Raw genomic sequence first — 13,998 nt, 5'->3', positions numbered from 1 at the left:
TCCTCTTGTTTGCCTTCTAACGCCGTTCATCTGGCTTCTAGGGCACTGATTCTATCTGCCCCTTCTCCGATCTCAAAATTTTGTTCGTACAGTGTGGTCTCGATTTCTTCCGTTCGCGCTTCGACCTCCCCCACACGCTTGTCAAGCGTTGCAATCAGATTTAGAAAGAGGATGTTGCAATAGTCCGGCCTAGAGAGAACCAGAGCTCTGGAGACAATGAGCTTCTGGGGGAAGGTGAGGAAAGGAAGAATACCTCTGAGGAGGTGCAGCTGGTATTGTGACTTCTTAGAGACGTCCGAGATGTGAGGAGAGAAGGAGAGTGTGGAGTTGAAGAAGATACTGAGGTTTTTAGCCTCACTGGTGGGAGCAGGAAGAGGGCTAATAGAGGCTGGCCAGAGAGAGACAAGAAAGGAGAGAGCGGGTGTGCCGTTGAGGAGAATTTCAGTCTTACTGGCATTAAGGCAGCGATAATTGGCGGCACACCACTCCTGGATTGCAGACAGACAGTCGGAGGTAAGAGAAGGAGAAGAGGTGGCTGAAGGGAGCTTGAAAATTCTGAAAATGAGCTGAAAGTCATCCACACAGCACTGAAATTTGGGGCAGAGAACGGCAATGCGGTGGGCAAGAAGTGCCAGGTATTGGTTGAACAGCCAGGGAGAGAGGTTAGACCCCTAGCGAACACCACAGGTAGAGATGGCGATAGAGGAAAGAAAGGACCCAAGTTGGACCAGGGAGGGTCGATCGGAGAGGAAAGAAGTCAGCTAAGCCAGGGCCTGATCGGTGATACCCAGGTTATCACGAAGACGGTTGAGCAGGATGGCATGGTTGACCGTGTCAAAGACAGAAGAGAGATCAAGTAAGATGAGGACACAGGGAGTCACGGATGTTCAAGAGAGCAGTTTCCATGCTTCTGGCAGCTCTGAAGCCAGACTGATGTTCATAGAGACAACCAACAGATTCAGTGTGAAGATTAAGCTGGGAGATGGACAGCTTTTCCCAGCGTTTGCCCAGGAAAGGAGTGATGGAGATTGGGCGATAGTTAGAGGGGCAGGACGGGTTGGCAGAGGGTTTCCTAAGAAGAGGGTGCACAAGGGAGTGCTTCAGGGGAGAAAGGAAGACTGCAGTAGCGATGGAGTGGTTGCAGAAGTCCGTCAGAGCGGGAGCCAGGGTGTCAATGTGGTCCTTGATGGTTTTGGAGGAACAGGGGTGAACCTGTTTTGATGAGACTTTAATAGATCGGACTTGTCTAGAAACCTTGTCTGGGGAGAACAGGGGAAAGGCAGAGAAGGAGGGAGGAGAGGTGGCCAAAGAAAGGCCAGAGGAAGAGCAGGGAGTAGAGGGGCAAAGGAAGAGAGAGAGGACAGTATGTCCTGGGTTTTAGCGATGAAATGAGAAGCCAAAGCTGTGCAGAGGGCCTGGGAGGGGACAGGAGAGGCAGAGACTGCAGCAGGATTGGCCAGTTCCTTGCAGATTTTAAACAGTTCGGCCAAGTTGTTAGATGCTGCAGAGACGCAGGCTTGGATGTGAGCTCTCTTCTTGGTGCGGGCAGAGAGCCGGTATTGCCTTTGGAGCAGGCGGCAGGTCAGTTTGTCAGAGGATGTACCGGAAGCACGCTATTTCCTCTCAGCCACCCTGTACTTGCGTTTAAGAGTGACGAGGTCTGAGTCATACCAGGAGTTGCACTTGGCTTTGGGCTTCAGGCGGATCCTCATGACAGGGGCAAGAACATCAAGAGTATCAGATATAGCACAGTGGAGCATGCAAAGGGCTGTGTCAGGGTGTGAGTCAGCCAAAGGGGAGGGATGGGGGAGGAAGTGGCGTCGAATGCCTCAGCTGACACGCGCTTCATGGGTCTGATAACCGAGAAGGTGGGTGGCAGTGCTTGAGGTGGCTTGGTCCTCGGCCAATAATTTAACCACACTGTGCCTTATCGGCAGCTCTGTAAGTGATTTCTGATTCACTTCAAAGCTTATGTTTATATATCATGCTGTTATTTAAAAAAAGCCTAATGACTACAGAGTTGCTCCACATATAACAATAGTGCAATTAGGTTTTTTGCACCACAAAGTTATTTGCCACTTGGCTTACTTATGGCAACTTATATAAGGTTGAAACCTCTCTGCAGTGTACTTTTATTAATGTGTTTTTGTTGCATTGCATGCTTGCATTGATTGTGGTGTACAGCGTTTCATGTGGTATTTGTCGAGGTTGATGCTATGTCAAGCACCAAAATAAAATGAAATAAAACATAAGTAGGTTTTCGCATAGAGTTGTACGTTCCAAAGAAGTTAGTCGAATACGTAAGGTATTTGAATTTTATTTTATATTTATTTGAACAACAGGGATGTCAGTTTCGAACAGAAATAACTCACAATAACACATTTCCAAATGGCAGAGGCATTCCCACAAAGGGTGCCGACAATAACACAAAGGTGAGAACAAGTGTTGAGCCAGTGTATGAGAGTATAAAAAAGTGGGACATATACCAGGGACAACACAAAACAAACATATAAGTATTAAAACTTACAAAAGCAACATTAACCTAAGGGGACAAGTGCAAGGAGAAGAGGTATATGGCATGTTATAAGCAGAGCCTATGACCAGAATGAATCTTCTTTGAGCAGGAAGCACATCTTTTATGATTGTGTGAACAAAAGTTCAACATGGCAGCCGATAGGTTTATAGGAACAGGAGGGGTTGAGGGTCTTTTCGACTACAATATGGCGACATAGGTTCCATAAGCATTAGAGGTGCTTGCTGCACCTGGTTGATGAGCGAGGGCTTGAACTGTTCACGTGTGCGCCAGATGAGCCTGGATGTCTATGCACAGTGGCTTATGAATGATGCAGAGAGGATCTAGATGTGTGAGCGCTGTAAAGAAGGCATGGTATCAACAGTAAGACAGACACAAGTGACCACAGTTCAAGGGTGCTTATGGAACTTCAAAAAGGGTTTGGAAAACGCCTTTCTAAACCTAAATCTAAAGATTGGAGCAGGCTACAACCATCAAATAATAGTAACGCAGTCCTAAAGGTGTCTTGCCAAAACAAAAGGGGCTAGACTAAAATAAAACTATTGCCAATCCTTATCTCTAAATATAAATAGTGTGGCAAACAATGTTATTTAAAAGAAAGAAGTGTTCAAGAAATGATATGTCAGGATATTCAGGCCCTTGTCCTCCCTTCCCCATGTTTTCAGCATGGGACAAGGCGGCACACTCGAGCTTAGCACAGTATCTGGCTTCTCTAGCACGAGGGTGCAGTTCAAACATTAGCATCGGGCCTTCCATGCCAAAGTGTCTTTGCCTTTAAAGGTCTCTTCTTTCAGAGGGCCTTATGTAACAAACAAACAGTTATTTTCCTCTTAGGATTTCACACATAGTCAATTTCTCAGGTGATTCACTATTTACCCCTTCAGGCGGGCTCAGATCCCCTTTAACACAATGCTTGTAGGATTTTTATATGTCCAATTTCTCGGGTGATTCACGGTACACCCCGGATACCCCTCAGCTGGGCTCAGATCCGTTTTAACACAATGTTCAATCAGTCTCCCTCCGCCGGGCTCGGACCAATTCAATTCACTCTAACACAAACTTGCTTTAACCCAAAGCTTTCAATAGATCTCCCTTGTTCAAGCTCGAAACAACTTTAACGGTTCACCCCAGATCCCCCTCAGCCAGGCTTGGATCTGTTTTAACACAATGTTCAATCAGTCGCCCTCCGCCGGGCTTGGACCAATACAATTCACTCTGTCATCAACTTTCTTGGCACTATCAACATCGAAGACTTTCGATTGTGCACAGGATTTTGCTTGACCCGTCGCAGGACCACTTCGATGCACAGTTCCTTGCCACTCTTTCACTTTTGTCAACTGTCAGTTAGAATGAGCATGCACGCAGTTCTGGACCACTCTGTCAAAGGTATTGTATCTTGGTTTCAAAGTTCAATCACTCATCTGTTCAATTTTACTCCCGTTGGTTATCACATCCGCTTCATACACTGTTCGCTTCAACGGTCACCATAAAATGTTGCTGCTTGCAACCTTGGCTTCAACACAGACCAGTCTGGTATCAGTCTCCCCAACTCACCGGCTGTGTGGATTTCACTGGGGCTGCTTTGTTGTAGGAGCCAAGGACAGTACCAAGGCAGCAGGCAATTCTCCCCACATTGATTATCGACCCGGGAGGGCCCCGGGTACCTCAGACACACAATGCAGGATTCTTCAGCCTGGTTTCCTGGTCTTATGCTTTCTATTCTCAAGGTTTAGTGAAAGTAACGGTTCCTTGTTGAAAAGGTCAAGGGCACTTCCCTCAATGCGATTCCCTTCTGTTTCGCAGTCTTTCTCCTCGTGTTAAACTGCCATCTTGGAACTACTGTTTCCTTGTGTGCTTTGCCTCGCTAAGAGTGTACTTTCGTGTTCTGCCTTTAATCCGTGTGTGGGAAGTGTAATGGAAGTCAGGCATGCGTGATGGTCAGTAATTGCCTGACCATTGTATTGGGGCATATCAGATATACGGCTCGGGTGTAGGTCCATTTTCTCTTATAGCAAGCTGTCCATGAGAAAGTGTTTGTGTTGTGAAAGGGGGGGGCTTGAGTTCCTAAGTATCCTACCTGGTAGAATGGGTTAAAGGTGTTACAGGGAAGGGGATACCGCATCTTGTCATCCAGTGTCCCACTCCCACTCCCCAAATACCCCTCACCCAGGTGATCCTCCTGTGATCCTCCCGCACTAGTCCACCCTCAGGAACTGGATCCAAAAGCGATGGACGTGTTCTGGCCACCTGGATGACAGATCCCCGGGGACTAGTGGGTGAGACACCTTCAGGTTTCTCACAGCGCAGTTACGTGTTCTCATCAGCTAAGGACATGATCTGGCCTTTCAATGGGACCAACCTGATTACCATGTCATGACTGTGGCAAAAACTGGCTGGCTAGCATGGTGTAACGATTTGCTGAATTATTTGAATGTTTCTTACGTATATCCAGATGTGAATGCAGAATTGATCATTACTGCAACTACCTGGGTAAGAGTTCTTATCCTGGGAATACTAACCAAGACTTAAAATGAAGTGGCAAATGTGAAGAAGTAAAAATAAGTAATTTTACATACAAAGACATTTAAAATAAAAGAAAGTAAAAACAACTAAATGTATTACTTTACCTGTTTGTTATTCAACAAGAACTGATGTCTGTTTATATGTATCTCTTCTAAAAATGTGCACTTGCTTTTTTATTGACTTACTAGTATGAGGAAACCACCAATACCTGCCACCAGCTCCACCTAGCACCCCTTCTTTTTCATATACCTATTTCCTTCCGCAAAAGTATGCAAACAGGGAAATCCCCTACATTCAAGCACCTGGACAATCCGGACTTCTATTCAATCTATCATCATGTATCACACCCTCCCTGTTCCTATCCCAAGAGCTTGCCCCAGGCTGCTCATTCTCAACTACAAATAGGTGAACAAAAGGTATCCTAGGTAGCCTATTTCGTGAATATTGTCCAGACACTAACTTATCCCTCTTATTATAAAACCGGTCTGAAATTCAGCATTTTCCAGATTTTTAATGGTTACTTATTATTATGAAGACCTAAAATTATAATCCAATGTTTTTGTCATGGTAAATATGCGTTAGTGAAATCCAGATTTTAGGACAATGTTTGTCAACTTGGCATACTGATTCAAAATGCACCCAGATAAAGTGAAAGAGATTGTAGGTGGTTAGTTAAAAAAGGCACAAAAACATCAGATCAATAAAATGCAACTCATGCTCATTGAAATGGTATAAAAAAAGGCCTATATTTTCTTATCACCTGTATCCCTTTAAAAAACAAAAACTCAGATACTAACCAATATTTATTGTATATGAAATTTGGGCACATTTTAACAAATCCTTTACCGGCCATACCATATCTCTCTGAATGGTAAAATATTTCTTGAACTTGAAGCTAAATGCCCTGTGTCTTTTCCAATCTCTCAATGAATTAATATTAAAGGAAGTGGGAGATTGGGTGAAAACCTACATGCTTAATTTCATGCTCATCCAATTCCTTTCAACTCATTTTCTAAATGTAAACACGTTACCCCGAAGGGCATGCCCTGTAAAATGCCTGCATTTCCATCATATCCCAAAAAGTTCCTTTTCCACAATTTCCATTTGACTGGATTTTACACGGTGTTAGTGGTCTGTTAGTGATCCGTTAATGTTCGCATACATAGGATTAGATCACTTGCACTAGAGCACACTGGGTGCAAAATAGATCTGTCACCTTACCGCAAAGTGATTTCTTGAACTTTGACGTCAACTTTTGTATGACTCCATAGGTTTCCACATAAAATACATGATCATCCAGGGGCTCACTGGCCATTAGTTTCAAAGATTGCAAATCTGCTCGGTCGACTCCGACTGCATATATCTCGATACCAGAGGTCCGGGCTCTAGCCGCCACTTCATTGACCCTGTCCTGTGGTCGGCCATCTGTCACGATTATGGCTACCTTCGGAATGTTCATGGAAGCAGGGCGTGACCCAGACTCCCCTGTAAAAGCCTCATCAAGGGCTGTCTGAATGGCAAGGCCTGTCATTGTGCCTGTGGACAATGGCTTGATCTTGGAAATGGCTTGTTTCATGGCCACTTCATTGAAATAGGTCTTGAGGAAAAATTCCATCTTAACTGTGCTGGCATAGTTCACCACTGCCACCCTTGTGGCCCGCTCTCCGGTTTCTAGGGTTTTGATCATATCAGAAAGGAAGATTTTGACTTTCTCAAACTCCTGGGGGCGAACACTGCGAGAACTGTCAATGATGAACACCAGATCCAAGGGACGGCTTCTACAGGAAGGCTCTACCAGGAGAGGAAGAGAGATGGTTACAGAAGGCTGAGATGAAAAGAAGGTTTAACGCTTTAACTTTTTCTGAAATTAAATAAAAAATGTGTTAAGAGACATTCCTTATTTTCAAGAGCTGTGGGTTAGGTTAAGACTAATGTTAGTTTACCGACAGACACATTTGGGCGGTGACATACCTTACGTCTGTGTCCTAAAATATTAGAGCTTAATATTTAATGGATCCGATTAATGTGACCCCCATTGCATGCTGGATGAAGCTTCTGTAATTCAGATGTGATGGGATGATAGCTCAGAGGCAACACGCTCGCCTTGGAAGCAAGACGACGCGGAGCAACACAGGTTCCGCACTTAGAAACCTCTGGATATTAAGCACGTTATAAATAGCCAATAATAATTATAATATAATGATGGCGTCTTTTCCTCCCTGTATGATGAGTATGGGAATTTGTATCTTTGCCCTGGAATGAAGATATGCAACCACAGTGGTCCATACTACAAAAAGAGGGCTATCACTAACACCAGTGTTATTTTGTCGATTACTGCAATTCATATTACAGGAGGGGAAAATACTGTCTGCTGGGTTACCACCAGCAGTAAATACCTCTGCGTTGATTATCGGCAGTAGTAAAAATACAGTTGCCAGAATTGTATTAGCACTGGCAATTCTCATTATGGAACAAAATGTAGTCAAGCCACTGCTGTATTTCCTGGCCAAAATAAGACCAACGTTTCTCTGACCTTAAAAACGGAAGCACTGTAAGTAGCTATTGCCATATGAAGGATGTGTCATGTATGAACAACAAACGCAAAGGTGCTGATGAAGGAGTGGTTTGTTCATTAGGGGTCACATGCCAGCTCCATGAATTTAAATAGCTGACAGGTTGTATTTTTATTATCGCAGTAATTATTATCCTTGGCTATATTTAACCCTGGAAGTAACATGTAACACAAAACTGCAAAGCCGCCTGTGGTTGCAGGGCAGAGCAATAATCTCAATGAAATGTGTTGCAGTATTCTCAGGGCTCACACAGCATTTTGTCCTCATGAGTGTGTTATCACTTATTAAATGAAAAAAAGTATGAAGCAAAAAAATAATTGCTTTGTTTCAAATGTATAATGTTGACTTTGTATTTCCACTGTGGGAGGGTGCGGATTTATTTTTTGCACGTGTATTTGATCACTGTAGGCCTTTCCCAATATGCTCTCCGTTTTGTTTATTAATATGCTTGAACTTCCTGTAATTTCTGTGGGTGTGTTTCTGTAATGATGTTTCCATTTCACACCTGCAGGACCCACTCACTACCAGAAGTAAACACCAGGTGTGCGTCACGGCATCTGAGTGCTCTGGGTGAGTGAAAGACTGGAACCATGTCTGGTTTTTTAGATGCAATATGTCATATCTTTCTGATTTGAGACAAGAAAAATGCAATTTACAAAAAAATGCTTATTCAAATACATCTATCAATTACATAAATGTGAAAACACGATATTAAAACGTGATCATAAATCTCTTTTAATCAGTTTGTATTTAAAAATGTCTTGACACATATTAAACATTGACAAGGTTTTCAAAAGAAAACTGAAAATGAAAACAAGGTTTATGTCCATTTATCAAATGGTTGATAAAATATACTGTAAATTACTTCAGGCACTTGTTATAAAAAATGTATCCCTGAAAATTATTCTTTTTGCTTACCATGTTTGGGTGATTTCTAGGAAGGAAATGGACTAAGACGGATGAGGAGTATAAATGAAAGCATTTTTTAAAGATTAGTTTTGAAGGTGTGCGAATTCTATGGGCCGATTCACAAAGAAATTTCTCTGACATCCTTTTGACTTAAACCTGGATAAAGCTATTCAATTCACAAAGAAGTTAGTTTAAATGACACTTGACTTTTACTAACAGCCAATCCAGGTTTAAGTCAGAAGTAAGAATTACTCATTGTTATATCTCCATCGGTTAGCCACTATACGAAGAGATTAAGAGTGGGGTAAATTGAGATGTAAATAGTCTGAGTAACTTCGAGAGGTTATACCTTTGAATGATTGGGAAAGTATGTTGAAGGTTCCTATTAAGGCGAAGGCTGATTTGAATTTGTGCTTTATTCACCAGAAGACCTTAGGGGGTCTTTTTTGGACTCCTGATATGATGTTTAAATTGGGACTTGGTGATATTGATAGGTGCTCGGGTTGTTTGAGAGAGAAGGGTACTATGTTACACATGTTATGAGATTGTGAAAAGGTAGTGGGGTTTTGGAAAGAAGGTTTGGATAGGGTTGATTTGGTGTGTGAGATTGCTTTTCCTAGAAACCCATAAGCGGTGATATTGAAATCTTGGAGTTGTGTGAGACATCTTGAATACCTGATGTTGTGTTGGATTAATAAAGTCTTTCTAGTTGCTGTCAGACTGATATTACGAGTCTGGAAGACTAGGAAAAAGCCATGTGTAGATGATTGGTTAGTTCAATTGCAAATTCTTTCTCGTTTCGAGAAATTGAAATTGAGTAGATTACACAAAGAGGAAATTTACAATGAACAATGGAGTAAATTCAATGAGTTTTATGACTGATTCTCTGTCAGAATGTGTAATTTATTTATTTTTATTTTTTTGGGCAGTGGGTGGTGGGAGGGGAGGGTTGATGTTTGTGGTGTCTTTGATGTTGTATTTTTGTTAGTTAAGTGTAAAAGTGCTGTTTAGGATAATTGGTTAATGGTGAATTGGCAATTAAGGTTTGTAGAGTTTTTTTCCCTCACTGTATTTGCCTTGATTTAGTTATCACATTTGATATTTTGTTATGCTCTATTTGTTCCATTTTTGATTGTCTGTTCTGAATAGTACTTATTTTTGAATAACCTAAATAAAGAGTTTAAAAAAAAAAAGAGTGTCTGTGTTGCCTGGTCATCTCTATTGGACTTGCATTTTAAGCCACGGTGGACAGTCACTGTTTGGGGATGGGGGCTTCTTGTTTGCCTATGAATAATAATTACCACCTCCTGACCGTTGACCTGTCCTCACTTGACACACAGGCATGCAATGCTTTCTTAGCAAGTGTATATTTTAATGCTAAATGGGAGATTCCAAAGGAAGATGCCGATAGAAGTAATTGCTGACCTGATGAGTGTGAAATGGTGGCAGAGTTCTATGATATGATCAATAGACATACCATGTTGTTGATAAATTAACATACGTCCATCCGCTACATAGTGTTTGCTACTCGTTTTGGGTAACATGATAACACTTCATTATACATTAACAACATTATCAGAATATGCATCAACAATTCTGTTTAGGTTCCTCTGCATCGGTCACCAGGCCTCCTACCAGCAACCACTCCGGTTTTGATCTAAACATTCAGGCACTCAATATCAGGCCAGACCTCTTCCCTCCTCCTCCACTAAATGTACAGATTTCAGAGCATCACGAGGCCGTGACTGGCTGATGTGCATTCTGCCTGCTTTCTCCTCCATTAATAGCCCACAAGAGACATTCATTATCATGTTGATTTGGTCAGGCGATATACATCTGAATCTTTGCCCTATAACTCTCTTCCTTGTTGTATTTCCCCATCTGCTAACTGGTGCCAAGACACAATATGGAACAGGTTACTTACCTGTAACTCTTGTTCTCAGGTATGGGTCTTACAAGGATTTGCATGCTTTGAATATTCCCTGCCGTCGGGCTGGGAATCCTCTGTAAAATAAAGCAGTGTAGCTTCAAGCTAAAAATTGCATTGTCGCTTTAATACCCTACTGCTGTCACTTCGGTCATACTGCCCAATCCATTGACATTCGTCCTCCACCCATGGTGGCCATCTTCAGATTTGGTCGTGCACGTTAAGTGGCAGTAGGAGCCAATAAGTGCTGCATAGGGGAAGGAGGGAGGGTTTGCATGTGAATCCACGTAAGACCCATACTGGAGCACAAGAGTTACAGGTAAGTAACTTTTTCTTTCTCCGGCATGGGGTCTTAAATTTACATTTATTTATTGATATATTTATATTTACTTATTTATATAGCACAACCAAAGAAGCCCAGAGGCATACGGGCGCTATCAGATGTTAAAAGGAGGAACCAAACATACGAACATAAACAAGAAATCAACACTAACCAAACAGTCTGTGACCGGGAGGAGAACATATCTGAATTTTTCTCAGATCAGGTGGGATAGAATTCCACGCTTTAGGGACTGCAACAAAAAAGGCCTCTTTGCTTACTGTGGTGAGCTTGAATCTAGACACCACCAACAAATTCATGTTTTTGCATCCGAGAGATTTCACAGCAGGTTTCCAGCTCATCATATCCGCAAGATATTGTAGATTGTGACCATTCAGGCATTTAAAGGTGATTACCAAAAGGCAGAATTCTATTCAGGATTTTATAGGCAGCCAGTGAAGCTTTTCTCTTGCTGCTGAGATATGCACTTGCACTTGCATACCTAGATTTTGGCCGAGGTATACTCTCAGTGTTTTAACCTTCTGTTTTGTTGCAATTTGACAGCCGGCTACCTGGAGGTACTGGTATTATACTCACTCTAGTGTTAGACCCATTATTATGAGTTCTGTTCTTTACCTGTTCAGTGCAAGTCCACTTTCTATCATCCAGTAATCAATCAGTCAGTTTACATCATTTAATGACCAAGTGTCTTCTGCATGGATGCCTGATAGGGGGATGGCACACTGTGTGTCATCTGAATAGTTGGTAAAATATATGCCTCTATCCTCCAATAGCTCGAATAAGGGAGCCATAAATATGTTGTATAGGGAAGACGAGACATTCCCCCTGAGGTACGCTATATTGAAGTTGAATTGGACTTGCTTCTGCTGCACTACTGCAGACTCTGATAGACCAGTTCTCTAAGAAGGAATTTGCCCATGCTGCTGCATTATCACTGAAATTGGCCACACTCTTAAGTCTTTAAATAAGTAGTGTGTGTCCAACTAGGTCAAACACAGCAGTCATGTCCAGTAACACGAGCAGGGATATTTTTCCCTTGTCCATGTGCTGTAGTATATTAGATTTAAGATTTAGCAAGGCAATCTCAGTCCCATTACCTGGTATGAAACCTGACTGCCACTTGTTCAGTAGGTTCGAGTTGATCAGGTGAATAAGAATCGGTTCATATGCCACTCTATCCAATATTGTTAATAAAAAGTGGGTATTTCTAATTGGTCTGTAATTTGTAGGTATATCTGGATCCAAGACAGGTTTTTTAAGTAGTGGTGTAATGCAGGCCCCTTTCAGTTCGTCTGGTACATGAATTTCCAGGAGTTACATATTAACAAATTTCGTAAGGAAACCAATGAAAGTATGTGCACAGCTTTCACGGTTATAGACGGGCATATATCCCCCTTGCAATTAGTGGGTGTTGATTTACTAATGACAACCATGAGTCCTTCAGAGATGGGTTTAAAGCTAAAACAATCAGTCAGTTCTATTAGATCTTTATTACCAAACTGGGTTTATGCTTTTCGATAATTGTGCCATTGTTCTTTTTTTGCACTATGCTTTGTCTAATCTTAACAAGTTTGCCCATCATGGCCCCTTGAATTGAAGCAAACCATTTGGCATCCTTAAGTGGTTCCTTATTACTCTTAGGACAAGGATTTTCTATTTCCCTACGAATCTTTAAAAGTTATTTTGAATCATGTTGGGTGTCCGTTATATGAACTTCGTAGCACCCATCTCATTTTCAGCAGGGCAATAATATTAACTGTGTCGAAATTGTCTCTTGATATGCTTTTACTATTTGATTCGATGTTTCTAAATTAGTAAGATTTTCATGGGGTGATCCATGCCTCCATAGTCTCCGGCTGTAATCTACGAAGATTTCTAGATGTAATCCCAATTTTTTTGCATTTTTCTATTCTTCAATTCTATCTATCAATAGCACTTCAAAATAAACAAAAGAGTGACTGGACCTGGGTAACAAGCAAAGGTGTTGATGTCATAAATATGATAGGTTATTTATGACATGCTTAATACCCAGATGTTTCTAAGCGCAGACCCAGGGATCGAACCTGTGTTGTGCTGTGTCGTCTTACTTCCAAGATGAGCACGTTGCCCCTGAGCTATCCTCCTGAAACACCCAGTCCAGTATGTTGCCCTTTGTATGTGTGGGCTCATCAATCAGTTGGCAAAACCCCAAACTAGTGAAGGTCTCCTCCAGATACATAGATTCACATGCTATGAATACAATTACACAGCAATGTATATACACAACCATGTGAGGTGGCAAGGCTCAACAGAAGCAATAAGACTTACCCATTGGAACACACTCACTTCAAGAAAATAGATTGCAAAGCACTGCTTGTCTGACACAAGACTCCTCCCTGGAAACCCTGTCGAAACAGTAAAATCTTGTGACGGTGTGAGTACACCTTCATGTAGCAGCCCTGCAAATACCCAGCAGGGCAACACCAGAGAGGAACGCAGTAGTCGAAGCGATGGCTCTGGTGGAATGGGCTCTTGGCTGGCCTGGCAATGGTCTGCTGGCCAATTGATGGCAATGCATGATACAGCCAGAGAGCCACCTGGTGATGGAAGCCTGAGATAGGGCCATACTGTGCCCCGCATGTCCAAAGTTGACAAAAAGTTGAGAAGTCTTTTGAAAATCTTTAGTGCAGGCCACATAGAATTTCAAGGCACGTGACAAGCCCAGTGAATGCAAGGACCTTTAAGCAGGCATAGAAGGGTTTGCAAAGAAAGCTGGTAAGACCAAAGATTTGTTAAAATGAAAGTCAGGTGGGACCTTTTGCATAAAGGACGGATGAGTTCGCCAAACCACCTGGAATTGGTGGAAAGACAAATATGGTGGCTTAAAGGATATAGCCTGGATTTCTCCAACATGCCTGCCCGAGGTGATCGCCACTAGGAAGGCAGTCTTCCACGAGAGGAACTTCAAAGATGTCCGATGCCTAGGCTCAAACAGAGCACCCATCAGTCTGGACTGCACTGACACGCCCAGTGAATGCAAGGACCTTTCAGGAGGCGTAGAAGGGTTTGCAAAGAAAACTGGTAAGACCAAAGATTTGTTAAAATGAAAGTCAGAGGGGAACTTTGACATAAAGGACAGATGAATTCCTAGAACCACCTTGGATTGGTGGAAAGACAAATATGGTGGCTTACAGGATAGAGCCTGGATTTCTCC

The 13,998-nt window shown here is 42.4% G+C and overlaps 1 protein-coding gene across 1 annotated transcript in view; it reads right to left on the bottom strand.

Moving 5' to 3' along the window:
• MATN3 (matrilin 3) overlaps window positions 1-13,998 on the bottom strand; it is a 301,459-nt gene that overhangs the window by 178,229 nt on the left and 109,232 nt on the right. The window contains exon 2 of the mRNA XM_069605007.1: window positions 6,278-6,847. Coding sequence (XP_069461108.1) covers window positions 6,278-6,847 — 570 coding nt within the window. The remainder of the gene's footprint in view (window positions 1-6,277; window positions 6,848-13,998) is intronic.

Source organism: Ambystoma mexicanum, chromosome 4p (assembly GCF_040938575.1).
Source record: "Ambystoma mexicanum isolate Mex_15411 chromosome 4p, UKY_AmexF1_1, whole genome shotgun sequence".
Lineage (NCBI taxonomy): Eukaryota > Metazoa > Chordata > Amphibia > Caudata > Ambystomatidae > Ambystoma > Ambystoma mexicanum.
The sequence above is the reverse complement of the archived record's forward strand: the minus strand, read 5'-3'. Positions and strand labels throughout refer to the sequence as shown.